The 22,135-nt window shown below is 37.6% G+C and overlaps 1 protein-coding gene and 1 long non-coding RNA gene across 2 annotated transcripts in view; one reads left to right on the top strand and one right to left on the bottom strand.

Moving 5' to 3' along the window:
• Positions 1-22,135, top strand: part of ints2 (integrator complex subunit 2) — a 57,999-nt gene that overhangs the window by 6,000 nt on the left and 29,864 nt on the right. The window contains 5 exon segments of the mRNA NM_001020542.3: positions 11,854-11,984; positions 12,091-12,261; positions 14,960-15,180; positions 20,431-20,556; positions 21,825-21,896. Of these exon segments, the coding sequence (NP_001018378.2) occupies positions 11,854-11,984; positions 12,091-12,261; positions 14,960-15,180; positions 20,431-20,556; positions 21,825-21,896 (721 nt within the window).
• Positions 14,960-21,889, bottom strand: LOC147842111 (uncharacterized). The gene is made up of 3 exons (XR_015501281.1): positions 21,595-21,889; positions 18,962-20,586; positions 14,960-17,337 (listed from the first exon to the last, which is right to left on the bottom strand). It is a non-coding gene; the product is annotated as an uncharacterized LOC147842111 (long non-coding RNA).

Raw genomic sequence — 22,135 nt, 5'->3', positions numbered from 1 at the left:
TTCAGAAAAAACAAAACACCAGCGAAGAAACATAAAAACCTACTGCTAACTAGCGTTTCTGAAGTGTTATTGCAGAGCAACAAAAACAACGCGCAGAAGTATAAATGCACGGCTATGCGCATTGCATGCGCAGTGGGTCACGCCGCTTACTTGACACAGAAGTATAAACCAGGATTAATTTCTATACAATGTGTGAAGCTGCCTGGTTAGTTCCTATCAAATGACTCGTGGTTCACTCGTGGCACTCTGAAATGCTTTGGGGTTTTTTAACTCGTGGCACCTGGAAAACATGAGCCTGGCATACCCCATGTGTGTCTCTTCCTATTTTCGCAATGAACCTGCTCGTTAAAAAGACGCTATAACCTATTTGAAAGTCCCCTTTTGTTGACTCGTAATATCATTCCTGCACATTGTAAGGCCCTGTTTGCGGTTGAATTTAAAATAAATAAATACTTCATGCGGGCCGATCAAAGAAGTCCATGCAGGCCGTAAATGCCCAGGTCTGTTTTAAACCCAAAGAATTACTTAATGACTTTTTAAAGACGGCATCTTATAGTTATCTGTCATTTTCAGTTTACATTTATTAAATTGCAGATTGTCTTAATAAAGTCATTTAGATGTGTGTGAGTCTTGGATCAGGGTTATATATACATTTAATTTAATTTTAACGTACCAAAATCAGTGTGTTGCGTTTTTCTCCATTGACTATAAAGCCACGTGAAACTTGGGTTTACTTTACATTTGATCTGCTTAATGTGGCGGTTGTATGATCATCCAGAGGTGGCGAATTTCCATTTTGATGAGTTCGGCTGCTGATTATGGGCAGTTTGGGCTTGGGGGCGTTTGTGTCTCTTTATGTGTATATGTGGGTTTTCCTCAAAGACGCACTAAGTGGAAATAAAAACATTTTAAAGTCTCTGCTATCTTTTCATCACTCCCAGGTCCTTGTTGAGTCAATAGCTTATTTGTGCGAGGCTCCATTCAGAGCCAGTTTGAAACGTTTCATATTATTGAATGGCCAATTCTCAAGGCTCATTACCTAGACAGGATCTTTCATTGGGAGAATATTCTGCTCAAGGCTGAATCATTAAGGGAAAGAGCTTGTCTATAGAGATACACTGTAATCAGATGCAGGATGAATTGTGACGGACTCGGCTGCGTTTTCTCTCAATCAGCTGTTTTTTTTCTTCTTCATAAGAGACTATTGAAACTAATATCATTCCTGCACTGGGTTATAAAAGGCTCTCTGTAATTCTAATCATTTTGCGTGGCAAGCTGTCATCTGTGGTTAAAATCACAGAATAAAAGAAAAACAGCTATTTTAATTCAAGGCCAGAGCTTAATTCAGAGCCAAATAAAGAAACGCTTATTTAAAGATGTTTGTGGGGATTATTTATTCCTATCTGAGCCATAACGTAGTATGTTTAGCTGTGGATAAAATTATTTTCCCAATATAGCCAAAATATTTCAAACTAAATATTTCAAAGTTAGATTTTTCCAATATCGTACAACCCTAGTGTCACTCATAGATTTGTGTGTATGCATGGTTAGTGAATGAGACCCAATGTGTCTCAGTGGGAAAAAAATTAACAACAGCGCCACACAAATTCAATGTTGAGGGGTTAAAAAACGCCCCAACACAGCTATTATTAAAATGAGAGTTTTTGCATAACTTGCACTAGGCTAGTTGTTTGGTTATTGTTACGACTTTTAAGTTTTGGTATCTAGGGTTTAAAAGGTAACATTTAAGGTGATAATAATTTGTGGTCAGTTGGTGGCAAAATATCAACACGACAACCAAAATACTGCAAAAATAAGTGAATTTATTTACAATAGTGAAAGGAAGTCAAAAAGTAATAAAGTATTATTTACAAGATCTCACAACATAAATCAATCAATATAGATTAAAGATGGTGGGGGAAACGAGAGTTAAGTGGCGCCAAATAAATGAAAGAAATATAACAAAACCCCAATTCTAACTAATAATTTCCCTCTAAACTGTCTAATACAAAATAAACAAACAAAACATCTTCAGCGTTTTCACGCTATAACTAATCTACTCTTCTAACCAAATATACGGAGAAAACTTACAGGGGGTGGCGCTCACTTCTAAACTAGTGTGTTTAGACAGTGGAGTTATCTACGTGATGCAATATGTATGTCACGTGACATCTAAACTCCTCGAATCCAAGAGAAAGGTTGAAGACAGACGTCAGGGGATTGTCACATATACACATCCAAGACGGTAACAGCGATCAACACAAGAACAAGACCAAAATCAAAACTAAGTTCACGTCAACATCACAGCACATAACAACAAGCCAAAAACACACACAAAGGCAAGCAAAGACCGCAAGCAAGGCAGAGCAAAAGCAGAACGAGCTTCCCCGCTCGCATCCCTTTTAAACTTTGAGCTCCTGTGCTGATTGGTTGTGAAGGTGATGACGTCACAAGGTGTAATTGAGATTGACGTCTTCACGGACGAATGGGATACGGGAATGGGTGAACCTGAGAACTGACAGAGAGAGGAGGAGGGAGCAAGCGAGCGAGCGAGAGAGGGAGAGAAAGAGAGCGCACACACACACAAGCAAAACAAACAGGCATATACATATGACTGTAACACCCTGACCCTCAAGAACAAACCTGTTTGTTAAAATAAACCAGAGAGAGAAAAAAAAAATTAAGCTCTAGACAGGGCATCCGCCATAACATTATCAATGCCTTTTTTATGACGAATATCCAAATTATAATTCTGGACTAGCAGAGACCATCTCATCAGTCGTTGGTTATGATTGTACATCCTGGATAGGAATACTAGAGGATTGTGATCCGTATATACAATCACAGGTAAACAGCTGGAACCAACGTAGACCTCAAAGTGTTGCAAAGCAAACAACAGAGCAAGGGTTTCCTTTTCAATCGTAGAATAATTGAGCTGATGTTTATTAAACTTACGAGAGAAATAGCTCACAGGATGGTCAATACCAGTTTCATCCTCCTGAAGAAGTACGGCACCAGAACCTACAGCACTTGCATCAATCTCAAGCTTAAATGGTGATGCACAATCAGGAGCAGCAAGAACAGGTGCATTACATAAAAGTGCTTTCACACTATCAAAGGCACTTTGACAAGCATCAGACCACACATATGATGTAGAAGGGCTAAGCAAAGATGTTAAGGGGTTAACCACAGTAGAAAAGTTTTTGCAAAAACTTCGGTAATAACCAGCCATACCCAAGAACCTCCGTAGTTCTCGGCGAGTGGTGGGGACTGGAAACTGCGAAATAGCGGTTACTTTCGCATCTACAGGGCGAACTTGACCTTGTCCAACCTCCTTGCCCAGGTATGTGACAGTCGCTTGTCCAAACTCACATTTAGCTAAATTTAGTGTTAGAGATGCGTTAGAAAGTCGTGTAAATATTTCTCTTAACGAATGCACATGATCACGCCAGCTCATGGAGTAAACTACTATGTCATCGAGATACGCGCTACAGTTTGGTATGTCGGCCAACACTGTATTTACTAGACGTTGAAACGTCGCGGGTGCGTTTCTAAGACCGAAAGCCATCGAATTGTATTGCATAAATGAATCTGGAGTGACGAATGCGGAGATGTCAGAAGCTCTATCAGTAAGCGGAATTTGCCAATATCCCTTTAGCATGTCTAATTTAGAGACAAAACGTGCCGAACCGACATTGTCAACGCAGTCCTCCATGCGTGGTAAAGGATAGCTGTCTGGGACAGTGACTGCGTTAACCTTTCGGTAATCAGTACAAAATCTGTACGTTCCATCTGGTTTTGGCACCAGCAAACACGGTGAACTCCAAGGGCTACTGCTCGGTTTTGCCAATTTATTTTCAAGCAAGTAGTTCACTTCTTGACGCATAATAGATCTTTTAGCCATATTCAGACGATATGCGTGCTGCTTTATTGGACGTGCACCATCCACATTAATATCGTGTTTTAACACATTTGTTTGGGTTGGAACATCACCAAACAAACAGTTAAAATCAGATATTAACTTAATGATATCTGTTTTCTGATCAGCAGGCAAATGTTTGAGATAGGAATTTAGATCACTCAAAATTTCTGAATTGACTAACCTCACAGATGATTGGGAAAGGTCACGAAGAATTACACCGTCATCAGCATCTGACATCACAGCAGAAGTCTCTTCCGCAACTGCAACAACAGTGGGAACAACGGATTCTGGCTTTGAAACCGGGGCATCCTTACCTGTCTCTTTGGAATGGTATACTTTAAGCATATTAATATGACATACACGGGTTTGGCGTTTTCTATCGGGTGTATGAATCATATAATCCGTCTCACTCAGTTTCTTTTTTATTTCGTACGGACCGGCGAAACGAGCAGAAAGTGAAGAACCAGGTACTGGTAAAAGTACGAGAACCTTATCTCCAACAGCGAATGAGCGCGCAACAGCCTTTCTGTCGTACTTGCGCTTCATCCCTTTCTGCGCACTGGCCAAAGATTCTTTAGCCAGTTTACACGCGGAGTGTAAACGATCACGGAATTGACTAACATAATCTAATATGTTAGTTTTCTTACTGGTCTCAACAGACAACATGCGTTCTTTTAGTACTTTTAACGGACCTCTAATTTCGTGAGAGAACACTAGCTGAGCTGGGCTAAATCCAAGCGATTCTTGAATTGTTTCTCTCGCAGCAAATAAAACCAAAGGGACTCCTTCATCCCAGTTCTTATCTGTACTCAGGCAGTATTTGCGGAGCATGGACTTAAGTGTCTGATGAAAGCGTTCAAGCGCACCCTGACTCTCAGGATGATATGCGCTTGAAACACGATGGGTGATGTCGAGTGATTGTAAAATTTGCTTAAAAAGCTTCGATAGAAAATTCGTACCTTGATCGCTTTGAATGATTTTGGGCAGGCCAAATGTAGAGAAGAATTTTATCAGAGCTTTAACAATCACAGGTGCGGTGATTTTTCTCAGGGGAACAGCCTCTGGAAACCTAGTTGCGGCACACATTATAGTTAGTAAAAACTGATTACCAGATTTTGTTTTAGGGAGCGGCCCCACACAGTCCACAATTATGTGTTCAAAAGGATCGCCAATAACAGGTACGGGAGTCAAGGGTGCAGGCGGAATCACTTGGTTCGGCTTTCCTACTATCTGACATGTATGGCAAACACGACAGTATTTAACCACATCTTTTTTTAAACCTGGCCAAAAGAAATGCTTCAAAATTCGGTTGTATGTCTTTGTGATTCCTAGATGGCCAGCAAGCTGATGGTCATGCGCCAGATATAGTACATGTTGACGATAAGGAGATGGAACAACAATTTGATAAACAGCATCCCAATCAAAATCACTACCTGGATTTGAACACCATTTCCTCATCAGCATCTCACTGTCAATGAAAAATCCACTTTTCATTTCTTTTATCACATCTTTTGTGACAGCAGAATCGAAAATAGGTGCAAGAGATTTATCCTCTTTTTGAGCAACCATTATTTTCTCTCGTGATACAGGTAACTTTAACGTTTCAGTATCAGTCACTACATCAACATTTTGTGTGTTTTGTTTTTCTCTGGATGTCTCAGAATCAGGAATTTTCTCACCAGCTAGGAGAGGAGAGAAAAATGAATCAGCCAATTCAATTACGTTACCCAACTTGCGTGTCTGTGCACGTGTAACTGCGCATGCAGGGAAAACATCAGGGTAAGCGTCAGTCAAATCCGATTGAGCACACAAATCTGGTTTTTCCGCTACCTCTAACACCGGCATTACTTTTCCTCCTGCCAGATCATTTCCAAGAATAACATCTATGCCCTTTACAGGAAGTGATGGGCGCACAGCCACCCTCACAAATCCTGTACACAGATCACTCTTCAAGTGTATACGATGTAGCGGTGCTTTGATGCAATTCATCTCAATGCCCTGAACAATCACACTGGAGCCACAGAAAGTGTCATCTGACAACTTTAACTTGTCTGCAACAATAAAAGATTGCAAAGCACCAGTGTCCCTAAGGATTTTTACCTTAATCTGATCCTCACCATTTTCAGACAACGAAATAAATCCTTCCAGAATAAAAGGTTTATAATTGTCATCAATTTTGTCATCATCAGATGCATTGAAAGCAGTGTGAGTTTTTAAAAACCCTACACTTTTCACTTGCGGCTGCTGTTTCCGTTTTAAAACCAAACAATCGGCTATGACATGACCTTGTTTGTGGCAATAATAGCACTCACGTTCTTCACGAGTTGTGCTAGATTTTGGTCTACTGGTTTGTGAAGAATTAGGCTGGGACTTCTCAGAACGTGCAGTTGCAAAAACATTCTTGTGAGTTAAAATGAACTCGTCTGCTAGAACAGCTGCTTGCGACAATGAAGTCACCTTCTGTTCATTTAGATAAACAACAACTCGCTCGGGCAAACAATTTTTAAATTCTTCCATTAACATCAGTTCCCGCAGTGAGTTAAAATCAGCCACCTTACTAGCGCTACACCACTTATCAAACAAGATTCCTTTCTCCCTTGCGAATTCAACAAAAGTCTGAGCAGATGTTTTCTTACATGCTCTAAATCGCTGTCTATAGGCTTCTGGAACAAGTTCATAAACTCGCAAAATTGCAGACTTGACATTTTCATATTTCAAGCTATCCTCAACTGACAGAGTAGAGCAAACCTCTTGAGCTTTACCAAACAACTTGCACTGCAGCAATAGTGACCAAACCTCTTTAGGCCAACGTAAAGAAATGGCTATCCGCTCAAAAGCACAAAAATAAGAATCTACTTCTGATTCTCTAAATGGTGGGACTAATGCAATGTGCTTACCTATGTCAAATGCGGTCGGAGCTGGATCAGTAGGCGGGGCCACATCAGAGGACACAGAGGCAGGAGCCGAATTGGGCTGCGCAGCTGAGCCAGAAGAAATCTTCATCGCCTCCAGATCTAGCTGTCGCAGCTTGATCACTTTTTCAGCCTCTATTTCTAGCTTGCGTATTTCTAAACGCAAGTTTATTTCAGCCTGACGTGCATGCGCTTTTTCTTGTGCCTCGTACTGCAGACGGGCTAAGCGGACTTTCAGTCGCGCATCATCTCTGTAACCAGAGGAAATAGGGGAGAACGGATCAAACACTGGCAAGCCAGCCTTCGCCTCCGCGCCGACATCAACTTGACCATTAGGATCATCCTCAGCACCCGGACTGAGATGCGCCACAGCAACGTCATCCTGGCTAATATTTTCACCAGTCTCCTCCACAACATTTGACAGAAGAAGAACACTTTTCTCATGTAACTTTAACAGTATCTTACCTTTTATTTCTGCCTTACGACTCTGCTTGTTAACAACAATCTGATAATGATCAGCAATCAGTAATAAATCCTGCTTCCTACAAACATTAATCTGCTCTAGGGTTGGTTTTGTAACAAATTCCTCCAAACTAAAAACCTCCATGATACAGACTACACGAAACAAACAGCAAGATACCCTTCCGCAAACATCTATTATGTACAATACACAAACTAACACCAATTGCCACCAACAAACACAAAACTTATCACAATTTCAGGTTTCTTTTATTAAAAAGAGATCCCAGACGAGCCCCCATTTAAATGTTACGACTTTTAAGTTTTGGTATCTAGGGTTTAAAAGGTAACATTTAAGGTGATAATAATTTGTGGTCAGTTGGTGGCAAAATATCAACACGACAACCAAAATACTGCAAAAATAAGTGAATTTATTTACAATAGTGAAAGGAAGTCAAAAAGTAATAAAGTATTATTTACAAGATCTCACAACATAAATCAATCAATATAGATTAAAGATGGTGGGGGAAACGAGAGTTAAGTGGCGCCAAATAAATGAAAGAAATATAACAAAACCCCAATTCTAACTAATAATTTCCCTCTAAACTGTCTAATACAAAATAAACAAACAAAACATCTTCAGCGTTTTCACGCTATAACTAATCTACTCTTCTAACCAAATATACGGAGAAAACTTACAGGGGGTGGCGCTCACTTCTAAACTAGTGTGTTTAGACAGTGGAGTTATCTACGTGATGCAATATGTATGTCACGTGACATCTAAACTCCTCGAATCCAAGAGAAAGGTTGAAGACAGACGTCAGGGGATTGTCACATATACACATCCAAGACGGTAACAGCGATCAACACAAGAACAAGACCAAAATCAAAACTAAGTTCACGTCAACATCACAGCACATAACAACAAGCCAAAAACACACACAAAGGCAAGCAAAGACCGCAAGCAAGGCAGAGCAAAAGCAGAACTATGGAAGCATATGAGTAGCATAATTCAATTCAAAATGTAATATGCAAAATGGCAATGCAATATGTTAAATGGCAATGTATTTCTGTATTTGAATTTGCATTTTCCAAGACATATGAGCAATGTTTGGTGCAGAATGAAAATGTAAATTAAATTACATTGTTTGCATTTCTCATTTCAAACACTGTTTTAATATGTAAATTGTATCCACATTTTAAAGCTTTATAAGTAGCAAAATTAAATTGAAAATGCTATACACAAACTGAATTTGATGTGAATAAAGTACAAGCAGAAACTGTAGCAAAATGATAATTTAAATGTTATTTGTCCTAAATGCATTTACACTCGCGTCTAGGAAACGCAGGATTACATTTTCAGCATAACAGCATGGGATGTGTGTAGCAAAATTAATTTTGAAATGTAATATGCAAAACGATAATGCAATATGTAAAAGGCAGTGTATTTCTGTATTTCAGTTAGCATTTTCCAAGACATATGTGCAATGTTTGCTGCAGAATGAAAATGAAAAAAACATAATGCATTTTCATTTAACACATCGCGACGAATGAAAGCCGATTTGAAATTGAAAATGCATTCTGGCCTGGCCACGCCCACAGACGGCCACCGTTGCTGCAAGGCAGGTTTTAGGTTATGTCGTCACAGCTGCCGCGAGGACTATTTGGGACATTTGGCAGCATAAACATGGCGAAGTCTGTTCCTCAGCGGCTTCGTGAAGCTGCACGAGCCCTCGAGCGTGAACTGGGAAATACTTTAGAAAAGCAATCACCTCCTAGCTCAGTAAACTTGGCTTAAGGTTTGATATTCGCGCACGCAGTTTTAGGGATCATCTGCAAATTACATCGACAGAACCTACAGGGGCTTTAGCTGATGTGTACTGTATGCTTGTGACAAGAGCTATTGCCTATTTCTGCATTGTATGTACCATATAGTTAGAGGTATAGTAGCTTTTCTACCTGTATTAAATCAGTCTGGCCTCTAACCATTTATTGGAATCTCAATTTTTTTCTGCTTTGCGTTACTGTGCGTTTTGGTTCTGTTGATGTAATTTGCAGATGATCCCTAAAACTGCGTGCGCGAATATCAAACCTTAAGCCAAGTTTACTGAGCTAGGAGGTGATTGCTTTTCTAAAGTATTTCCCAGTTCAAGCTCGAGGGCTCGTGCAGCTTCACGAAGCCGCTGAGGAACAGACTTCGCCATGTTTATGCTGCCAAATGTCCCAAATAGTCCTCGCGGCAGCTGTGACGACATAACCTAAAACCTGCCTTGCAGCAACGGTGGCCGTCTGTGGGCGTGGCCAGGCCAGAATGCATTTTCAATTTCAAATCGGCTTTCATTCGTCGCGATGTGTTAAATGAAAATGCATTATGTTTTTTTCATTTTCATTCTGCAGCAAACATTGCACATATGTCTTGGAAAATGCTAACTGAAATACAGAAATACACTGCCTTTTACATATTGCATTATCGTTTTGCATATTACATTTCAAAATTAATTTTGCTACACACATCCCATGCTGTTATGCTGAAAATGTAATCCTGCGTTTCCTAGACGCGAGTGTAAATGCATTTAGGACAAATAACATTTAAATTATCATTTTGCTACAGTTTCTGCTTGTACTTTATTCACATCAAATTCAGTTTGTGTATAGCATTTTCAATTTAATTTTGCTACTTATAAAGCTTTAAAATGTGGATACAATTTACATATTAAAACAGTGTTTGAAATGAGAAATGCAAACAATGTAATTTAATTTACATTTTCATTCTGCACCAAACATTGCTCATATGTCTTGGAAAATGCAAATTCAAATACAGAAATACATTGCCATTTAACATATTGCATTGCCATTTTGCATATTACATTTTGAATTGAATTATGCTACTCATATGCTTCCATACAGAACGAGCTTCCCCGCTCGCATCCCTTTTAAACTTTGAGCTCCTGTGCTGATTGGTTGTGAAGGTGATGACGTCACAAGGTGTAATTGAGATTGACGTCTTCACGGACGAATGGGATACGGGAATGGGTGAACCTGAGAACTGACAGAGAGAGGAGGAGGGAGCAAGCGAGCGAGCGAGAGAGGGAGAGAAAGAGAGCGCACACACACACAAGCAAAACAAACAGGCATATACATATGACTGTAACAGTTATATTAATAGTTAATATGGATTTTGTGTAATTTGTGTAAGTCCTGAATTTAAAGGCCTTATAAAACAGTCAACAAAGAGCTTACATGTCACTTATAAAAAGCCTAAAAGATCATAATTGGTATCGACTGATCATGATGAAGAAATCAGTAGTCAGTATCAGGATCAGCAAACGGAAAATAAAATAAAATATTTTATGAAATATTAAACTTTAAAAGTGATAGAAAGTTTGAAAGATAATTTGGTTACACTTTAAGGTACAGTTCTTGCTAATAACAAAACATTAACTGTGACTTTTAGCTCGATAAACTCCTAATCTGCTGCTTATTAATTGTTATTAACTAGTAGTTAACTTGTATTTGTTCTTCTGTTAGTGATTTTTAATTGTTCTCAGTGAACAACGTTAGTATTTTTTTATTATACACGTCAATACCAGCTCCATATAAGGGCTTTCCACAAAGCGGAAAGGTTAGGATTAGGGATGTAGAAAAAGATCATGCAGAATATATACACTGTAAAACCCTACAATCAACTTTATCAAGTGAAATAATAACTCAAAACTTACCAAAGGTTTATTCTACTCATTTGAAAAGAGTTTTGAGCTCAGTGGTGAAGGTAATGAGTTAATTAATACCTCATTACTTTAACTTAAATAGAGTAAGTTCACAGTACTCGTGTAGATTAGTTTTTAACTCAAATGGTTTGTAGCATTCGGTTTGAGTTGCCTTAACTTATTGGGTTTTACAGTACTCAGTTGGTTTGAGTTCTCTTCATTTATTGGGTTTTACTGTGCTTAAATTGTTTGATTTAAACGGATTAAGTTCACACTACTTATTAGGATTAGTTTTTAAACAAATGTTTGTAGCAATTGGTTTCCTCAAATTGTTTGAGTTACCTTTACTTACTGGGTTTTACAGTGTACTTTATAAAATCTTATAAAAAGCCAATGTCGTATTCATAAGCAGGTCATTAACCACTGGCTTAATGATAGTGAGAATTTGTACTAAAAGTCTTACCAAACATTTATTTTACGTGAAATATTTTATTAATTTTTATCTATTTGCTGTCAGTTTTAAGTTGTTTAATTCATTGTATTTTAATTAGTGAATTGCAATTAATATAAATTTATATAAATACATACAGGCATGCGTATGAAGTTTATTTACATTGATATGAAATATGTTTATATGATAAAATTTATATATACATTTAAATATCTACGTAAAACACACAAAGTATGTTAAAACAAACTTTTATTTTGGATGCGATAAAGTGGATTAATCTTTGGCCAGCATGAATTTTATTTTAAAATAGTCTTTGAACTGAAATGAATGTAATGAAACTATATTTTTATGTCATTTAAAAGCAGTACATTTATTCCAAACTCTTTCCTCTTGTGTGTCCAGTGTGCAGAGGGCTGATAAAGAACGGAGAGCGGCAGGACGAGGAGAGTGTTGGTGGTCGCCGCAGGACAGAAGCTCTCCGGCAGCTGTGTCAGATGAACCCGTCTCAGGCTCTGAACATCAGGGCCATGGTGGTGAGTGTCCGGCTCGAAGACCACCTGTCATGCCTGGTATTAGACTGCAGCTAAAGTGATCAGAGCAACGTGATGTACTGAAGTCAAGCCCTCTGTCCTTCTACAGGTGGAAGAGTGTCATCTCCCAGGCCTCGGCGTTGCTTTGACACTGGATTATAAGCCAGACATGGCAGATGAGGCGGTCAGTCCTCTGGTGTCATACGTCAGTGGTCTGCTTTTAGGCACCAATGGAAAAGTGCGCACATGGTTTAGTTTGTTCATTCGCAATGGACAGCAGGTAAGGAACAGTGGAACTACTTAAACATAAAGTGTCCTTTTTACTTATTTGGGATTGTTTAGTCAAACGTGAAAATGTACTCACTCTTGAGTGGTTGTAAACCTTTATGTGTTTCTTTCCTCAACACAAAAAGAAGATATTTTAAGGAAAGCAGAGAAACCTGTAACCATTGAAACCTGTAACCATTGACTTCAGTAGCAGGAAAAGCAAATACTGTGGAAGTCACAGGTTTCAAACATTTTTCTAAATATATTCTTTTGTTTTTCACAGAAGAAACTCATAAAGGGTAAATAAATGATGACAGAATTTTAATTTTTACTGAACTTTCCCCTTAATCATAAATACTACTGATTAGAACTTGGCTGGCTGATAAAATAACATTCACATTTACTCTTAAAAAAAGCATAACATGTTTGATAAATGTTAGATACTACTAGACGGTGCTGCTTGTTTGCACCACACAAACCTTAAAGAAGAGCTTAAAGAAGCTCTTGAATTTAGTGAAGAACAGAAATGTCTCTCCAGAGCATGTGAGGTTGTCTGTGTAGGAGGAAATGTGTAGGGCGAGAGGAGATTTTCCTCTAGTTAATCGATCAATAATGTTTTGCTATTGGGTGGATGCAAAAAAAGTGTGAAAGGGATGACAATAAAAAATAAATATATAAATGTCACCAAATATACTTGGACTGCCGTTAATATACCTATTATATAAATTGGACAGGCGTTAATATACCTATTATATAAATTATTTCTAAATATACTTATAATATAAAGTCCAGTTGGGATACACTGTGCTACAATAGTCATGGTTTTACTTATGATTATGACAATCTCAATGTATGATATTATGCATGACTGTTATTATTATGTTTTATGTTTATTTTGAGGGTATCAGGGAGCAAAAGAAATAGTTAACATGATGATTATCAATTCCAACTAGGGTTGTAACAATATACCGGTATGACGGTCTACCACGATTTGAACGTGCACGATTATCATACCATGAACAATTGCATATCAACGGTTTAAACCCTTAAAGACCGAGACAGCCGCCCGCGGCTAAAAATAAGTATTGCTCTTAAATGTTTAATAACTTTTGATCCGCTGATTCATACAATTCAAAGATTGGCATAAAGAAGAGAATCTCAGCTTTCCAGTGCTGTATAAAAAAGCGGACTTTCAGAGGCTCCGGAATCAGTGCGGTTACGTCATCAAAATTTGACAACGCTGATTTGACAAAGAAACGCTCGTCACTGTGTCTCCGGACAAACCAGACATGATACATTGATGCATTGTCCCTCCTCCATGCCCAGATTGGTTCAAACTCGCTATATCAAAACCAATAAGCATAGGTTTCACTTTTGTTTGTGGACCCACACTGAGCTTTTTGAACAACACGGAATGAGAGATAGGCATACATTTCTGCGCGGCTACATAAAACGCAAAAAAAAAAAAGTTTTGCATGAAATAATTCTCATACTAAGTACTTTTGCATGCACAGCAGCACAGAAACATGACAAAACAGTGACACAGCAAAGACGAACTGCTGCTCTTGCTGTTTTCAAAAGACACAAATGAAGGTGCAGCTGTTTGTCTGCATTGCAGACAACCATATTCAAATCCATATCCACAGACAACCATATCCATGCTGGCACATAAAACCTAAGGATGTTCCATATTGAATCTAGTTTCGTTATGTAACTTTTTATAGTATAGTAAATATTTATATCTATTTTTTTACTGAGGATTTGCACCATGTTTATTTGGACTTTGACACATTATTTATTATTTTCTTATTTTTTTATTTGTTCATTGTACAAGTGGACACATTCTCTCACCTCAGCGGTCAAGATTAAGTCCTGAAAATCTCAACATGCTTACATTTCTTCATCACAACCTAGACTGAAAAAAACAACGCTTTAAATACATGTTTACAGCCATAAACTTGGTATTGCACTTTTGGTCTCCCATTTATCCTGCTTATAAGGAAGGACAGTTTAAGTTTTTTTTTGTCTAATCTTAAAAGACCTTGCTTGTTTATTCCTTCTAATTTAATTTATTAAAATGGGAGATTTTTCAGTTTATTTTTATAAAAGACTTCTATAGTTCTATAAAAATGGTTCTTTCAAAAGTTTGTTGAAATAAAACCTTTGTTCAGTCAGAAAACGTGTTCTTATTCTTTTCAGGGTCTTTGCTATGAGAATTACTATTTAATACCGTATACCGCGAACCGTCAAACCGTGGTATTGTTTTAGACGATTATCATACCGTAAAAAATTCATATCGTTACAACCCTAATTCCAACTAATATGAAAAATCTTATAATGAAGATTTTTTTCCATCCATATAAAATGAACAAATCCATGTTCTGTAAGTTAGCAAGTTAAAGAAAAGATGTGGATGACATCTGAACTACAGTTTTACAGTCAGTATTATGGCAGAAGCAAAATACTAAACATGAATTCCTTGCTTTGTGCGCTTTCTCACAAAATGCCTGATAACTATGTTGGGTCAGTATGCAGATAGTGGGAGGCAGTTTGAAAACATTCAACCACACAATCAAACGTGTTTTCATCTACCTCTGTAAGTGGCTAAATATGAATAATCTTAAGAGAGTTTAGTGTCTTTGTGTTTAGCATCGTCCACTTGTCCACATCTTAATAGCAGATGTAAACTCTGAACTATTTGTTCACTTCAGAGAAAAAGAGAGAGCAGTTCGGTGCTGTGGCAGATGCGGAGGCAGCTGCTGTTGGAGCTGGTGGCCATTTTACCCCGCTCCCGCAGTACACACGTCCCCAACGACAGCGACATGGACACAGAGAGCAGCTCGGGTTATTCTGGCCTTCGGGAGGAGCATGTGGTGAAAGCCAGTGCACTGCTACGACTCTATTGCGCTCTGATGGGGATTGCCGGTCTTAGGTATGCTATATTTTAGGACTTTTGCACAAGCAAGGCTGGAAAACTACTAACGTTATGATTTTTCATTTTTCTACAATTATATATTGTGATTTATAGAACTTCACCAGATGACTTGCGAAAGCTTTATTAGTTTTGATTGATTGGAATGAGCTTGTAGGGGAGTAAATAATGCATAAAATGTAATGCACAAATGATATGCTTAAATAAATGCAATAGAGCAAAGATAAAACTGAAATGAACAGTGCTTTGAGGTTTTTCAGGATAATTAAATTATCTTCAGGTACAGAAATTGAATAATCAAATGTAAAGTAACACTGCAAAGTCTTTAGTGTATAAATAATTCTACACATCTTTTCTTTATTAAAGTTACTAATGGTCAGATTTCTTGTGTCTGGATGCCTTAACTTAATACTTAATCTAACTGAACGTATTGCATAGCTTTAACTTACTGCTTAAACTTTTACTCTGTTATGGTTAAACTCCATAAATCTAATCAGGGTTCTTACGCATGAATTTCAGACAGGGATCCAAGGCCTAGAAAGTACTTCAAATTAAAACATGGGCACCTGGAAAGACTAGCGCAGAAACTCCTTTGAAAATACTGTAATATTCATTTCCATATTTTTAAGATATGGTGCGGAAAAATATGATTTGATGCAGTGCTTCTTGTATGGTCTGATACCTACTAGGGCTGCACAATATAAATGTGAATCACGATTTTTTTTTGTGTTTGTTTAAAATCAAGACCATAATTTTCTCACGATTCTGTAGATGTAAAATAAAGGTTAATATTAATTGACTATTATTATTATTGTTAATTCTCAAGCATATGGTAAAACAATAGTAATATTAGGCCTATGTGTAGGTCTGCTGTTGGTTAAAATGCAAAATTTTGTTTAGTCATTATGGTGGACTTAAACAGGCTTTTAATATGTCCTGTTTGTTAATTCACAGTAAAATGATGACATCAGAACACATTCATTCATTTTCTTGTCGGCTTAGTCCCTTTATTAATCCGGGGTCGCCACAGCAGAATAAAACGCCAACTTATCCAGCAAGTTTTTACGCAGCGGATGCCCTTCCAACCGCAACCCATTTCTGGGAAAACATCAGAACACAACTATTCATAATTATAAAATAGAATTTTTATGTTTGAGACATATGCTTGTCATTTGTTATTGACAGCATTATTAGACCATTTGGTTTCACTGGTAAAATGAGACATTTGTCATTTTCAGATTTCTTCTTCAGTAAACATTTATTTTTCATGCACAACACTGTTTGTTAGCTAAGAAAAAACATATGGAATGCTTGTCGTAATCATAACTAGGGTCACAGAATACAATCTTTACTTTCACTTCCCAGTGCGGCTCATAGCTGCCTTCACTCAGAGGAAAAACATACACATGCAAATCATTCTTTCAGAGCGGCTCTCAAACGATCACTCTGTGCAATAAACTGAACGTTATTTACATCTTTATTACTTGTTATTCACAGCATATGCAGGTTCTGGTCACCGCGTTATCTGTAGTCAAACAGCTCACGGTCACGTCATGTGATTTCGCAGCCACAAATACATCATTACATTTAGACAGAAATGACAGTTCTGGGTGAATTATACCTTATAAATACAGTATGTGACACTTTTAACGCCATTTGAAGGTGTCCATGTTGATGTAAAGACTTGTGCAGCCGTCTTTACTCTTCTCCTCTGAACTTAAAAATATAATTGGCTGAATCGTAGAAAAGCTGAATTAAGATCGTGTGTAGGGTCAGTTGTGCAGCCCTAATACCCACTTAATATGGTATCTCAGCCAGGCAGTGAAGAGCGTTGTTGTTTAAAGAAATCATATCTTAAGCACAACGATTTTGTATGGGATGACAATTTACCGAAAGCCCTTGGGTTGGCTGACTGAAATGAAAAGTCCTTGTGCATATACCCCATTGTCAAAAACAAAACGAAAAGAACTGAGAAATTCTTAAATTAAAAATTTTCTATTTAAATCTTGTACAATAACACATCTTGTACAATGACAAATAATGCACATTTTATCATTGTTTCCATAACTGCACTTGAATATTACCAGTATTGAAAAAATTTCATTAAGTGACATTTTTGCCATGAAACGCTATGCGCGTGCATGCTGATATGTTCACCTGGGGCCTGTTTCAGTAAGGAGGTTCAAACAACTCGGAGTTTAAACTTGAACTCTGAGTTGATTTACCGAGAGATTAAAAACTCTGAGTTTTCGGTTTCAGAATAGCTGATCTGAGTTGGGTCAATCAACTTTGAGTAGACCAACTCAGAGTTAAGCGCGCACACCGTGACTATAAAAAGGCATTATCAATGGAGCGCAGATATTATGAGTGACCATGGCAACATCTTAAAAAAAGAGATCACCATTTCTTTCCCCAGCTGAACTTGATCTGCTCATGCAAAGTTTTAGCAAATATGAGTGTATATATTTAAAAAGAAGCAACCATCAGTGAAACAGAGACAGTTAGCCTGGGAAAACAGCTGCTCAAGTTAATGCGTAATTTTTTATTTAAATTATTTAAACAATTAAGTTTAATAAAATAAGTAATATAATGTGTGACGTTTATACTTTTTTCTAAACTTTTATACACGGTTATCAGTTTTGATAGATTTAACAGTGCACTTGTGTGTCTGCCTTTTTATTGATCAAGTGATAGAGGTTGATATAACATTAAGAACCTAAGCAGTGCTAAAAATAATTTTTAGACAGAATAATAATCCCATTAATCTAGTAACAGTACATGCCGAAGGTTAAGCTAAATATTTATGGAAAAAAGGACAAATCTTGTAAGAGACTTTGTTCTGTGTGTGACAAAAATGTAGGCAATAGCTATGTTTCCATCAAACTACAGGCTTACATAAATTTGTGCAAAACTGGAATGCCTAAAAGATGCGAATAAAGCAGCGTTTTTATCCAACGAGTCAAAGAGAACTCAATCGTCACTTCCTGATTAACTTGTACCAAATATCAACAGTATAAACAGAATTTACTGCGGTAGAACAAGCTGCGTTAATGATTTTTTATTTAATACTTGCGCCTCAGAAGACACAATGAACACGTGGGGGCGTTTGAAGCCAGACGCGGTCGATCTTGACACGCTCCAGACGCTCTGAGGTTATTAATAATATACACTAATACTGAAACAGTTAAGGCATTTTAGAATGACTAAAACAACATTTAAGATGTTCTACTGTGTGCTCAGTCAGCTGGTTTGTCCATTACACACATTTTCATCATCATCTCTAACAAACTTTTTTTTAATGTACATACTGTAATTTGTTAAGTGCACTTCGTAGTTTATGCGCATCTTTTCTTATCAAATAAAAGTTTAACCTACTCAGTTATGCAAATGTTTTATCATGAATATTTTCAAAAGTTATGTGAATCATGACGTTTCCATCAATCGTTTTTATGGGTATCTCCAAAATGATCTCTAAAATAGGTGTGTGGAAACGTAAGACTAATGCGAGAAATACGCTTCATCTTTAACAAAGGGGAGGAGACCGACAGAAACTCAGAGTTTAGAGAATAAAACCTGCTCCGGACCAGGTTAGATTCACAGAGTAAGTTACCACAGTAACTGACTCTGAGTTAAAGTTACCTTTCTTTCAGAAACAGGCTTGACTTACCCTGATTTCTTGAGTTTAACAAACCTGCCATTTTGAAACCGAAAACCCAGAGTTTCTCTCATTTCAGGGTTAAAATACTCTGAGTTTTCACTTAACCTCCTTTCTGAAACAGGCCCCTGATCTGCTTGTTTGTCAATAACGACATGGCGCAGGAGATTGGTTGCTGTCATCTCCGCAGCCAATAAGCTTGCTCCTCATCAGTTTAAATGCTCTGCGTCATTTTACGCTGTCAAGCTGCAGCGCGTTTTCGGAGACCCTCCTCCACCCCTGCTGCAGCTGTGTTCAGATCTGCTACGATGGTTATATATATGTTTTCAGCAGCATCGTGTTATATTTTCAGACGGCATGTCTGTGTATATACTAGAGGTCTGCATTCCTGCGGCTGTCCCGCGGGCGCCGCAGGACCCGACCAGATTTCTGCGGCGCGGGAATAAATTTCCGAATAAATCGTGGGAGCGGTCGGTAACGGGTTTAATTTGGGACGTGAGCGGGCTGTCTAGCAATATCTAGCAATGTCTAGCGGATATTGCTATGCGAATGAGAGAGAGAGAGAGAGAGAGAGAAGGAGAGAGAGAGAGAGGGGGAGAGAGAGAGAGAGAGAGAGAGCGCGAGCGAGCGAGCTTTGCCTGTGTGTGTGCTTGGTGCTTGTGTGTGTGTATGTTAGTGAGTGCGCGCGCACGAATGAGAGAGAGAGAGAGAGAGAGAGAGTTTTCCCAGATAGCAAAATACACTCGGGCCAGTTTCGGCTAGATTCTCGCCTGCCGGAGTCTTACCACTCAGCCCGGCTCCGGCTGCCAGACTCCGGATGCTTGTGGACTCACTGCCCGATTCCGGCCTGAATCAATCGGGCCAGATGCGGCAGCCAGATGCGGCGGCCCGAGCGGTCGGGTTCGGGCTAAAACCTGGCGGGTGCGGGATTCATAAATTTGGTCCCGCGCAGATCTTTAGTATATACTGGCAGTAGCAGGTCTCGTTACTTGCGCTGCCATAATAACCAAAGCAGCAGCAGCGTAGCAGATCTATACCGTCAAGACCAAATACATCAACATTGCAAGATACATATACATTACCATACTAAATCCCGACAGTGCTTATGATCAAAGGTTCTTTGAACATGGCTGTTTAAAATGGTCATTTTTTTGACATTTTTAATGTAAATGTTAAGTGTAAGTAAAATGTTAAGTACAGTAAGGACCTTTCATGGGGCTACATTTGTTGGTCTATGAATTACAAAGGTGCTTAAATTAAAATTAATGTTTTTTTTTTTAAGTTTTTGAATCTGGTTTCCATGAAAGGGTGGAAACTGGTCAAATCTGGTCAAATAAAATCCTGACTCATGTGACTATTGTGGATGTGCACATTGCTATATCGATGCTGAACTGATATATTGTGCAGCACCAGTGTAGTAACTTTTAACCACACATAATTTAAGCTGCTTAACTTAATTCCCCCTTAAAAGGAAATTCCTGGCTTTGTTCCACGGAGAGGTTGTAGATGTATGGAAATTAATTCCTCAAGTCTGATTTAAAATGAGTTCGTAAAAACCGTTTCCAAGTCTCATTTCAAGAGTTTTATCTCCACAGGCCCACAGATGAAGAGGCGGAGCAGCTGCTGCAGTTGATGACCAGTCGTCCACCAGCTACGCCTGCTGGAGTGCGCTTCGTCTCCCTGTCTTTCTGTAAACTGCTGGCGTTCCCCACTCTTGTCAGGTACAGCTTTTTTGCTACCAATAATCCATCCTTTAAGATAAATGAGCATTTAATGATGGGTCATAATATACACTAATTTAACGTTTCTTTACACCTGTAATACTCCAGAAGAGAGTATAATTGAGTTATTGAGCTATTCTCTACAAAGTATTCATTTTGAACTTCTGAAACGCTACCATCAAAGCTGATATGCTATGCAACCTAATCAAAGACCTTGGTCAGTTTTATTTTTGAAGAATAACTGCTAATTTGTGATGATATGCATGCTAATGATTGGGGACTTCAGAAAATTGACTGAATATATATATATATATATATATATATATATATATATATATATATATATATATATATATATATATATATATATATATATATATATATATTACTGCCTGTATTTTTATTAAAGATTTGTCACAGTTAACTGGGGAAACTATTAGCAGTTTTCATATTTTTATTTTAAGTAAATGAATTACAAAAATATATTTATTTATTAATTATTATTATTGTTTTTATTATTGTTGTTGTTATTAATCAGACAAATTAATGAAGTATTTCTATAATGCTTTTGACCTATACAATATTTATTAATAATACCTATATATATTTATAAAGTATACAAATATTTATTGTGAAATATTTATATTTTATATTTATTTAAGTATCTTTTTTTTTCTTTCTCATATTCTTCTTCTTCTTTTTATTGTACCATTTCAAAACTTTTTTTCTTTTTAATATTAAACCTTGGAGCTTTTGTTTTGGCAAAAACTGCAAGGAAACGTCACTTATTAGTTGCTTCTGTTTTGTACAGATTTATTTGTTTATTTATTTATTTGTTATTAATCAAACTAAGCAATGGAGTATTTCTATAATACTATTGACCTATAATATTTATTTTTGACCTAATTGACTTGCAGTATTTAGTCCTGCACATAAATTTAACACCTATATAACCTCAAAATTGTGCTAAAATAATGTTACAAGCCAACGACAAATAAAACTTTTTTTCTTTAAAAGAAAATGGGGAAATAAACTTACCAACCTCCAACTTTTTAATGGTAGCGAATGTCAAAAAATCTAATTCCTCACGATATGGCCTCCTTCAAGTAAAACATCAATATGAATACTTTTCATTTTTTGTCATGATCTTGCCTGTTGTTGTTTTTTTACGGTTCAGTTAAATGCACCTTCAGTAGTTAAGTACTGCTCAGTTTAATTTTCTCAAAGCCCAGATGCGTCATCATCATTGTTGTTTCTTCTGTCTGCAGCACTCCAGAACAGGAGCAGCTGATGGTAATGTGGCTCAGCTGGATGATAAAAGAGGAGGAGTATTTCGAGAGGTACGGCAAGCCTGGCTGGACAAGCCTTTCAAACCCATAACAACCAATAAATGCATTTTACAACATTCCAAATATGCCAGTTATTTTACGAGCTGCGTGACGGAAATCTTCTGGAGAAGCAATAAATAATGGGCAGCAGAGTTTTTATGCTCGTGCACCAAACGTCTGTTTATCCTTTAATCCAATCAGTTTTGATTTATATTCACATTCTTCATGTCCTGCAATAATGAGTTTCATCT

This window comes from Danio rerio, chromosome 10 (genome assembly GCF_052040795.2).
Source record: "Danio rerio strain M-AB ecotype USA chromosome 10, GRCz13ab, whole genome shotgun sequence".
NCBI lineage: Eukaryota > Metazoa > Chordata > Actinopteri > Cypriniformes > Danionidae > Danio > Danio rerio.
Note: the sequence above shows the minus strand (reverse complement) of the source record. Positions and strands in the feature narration are given on the sequence as shown.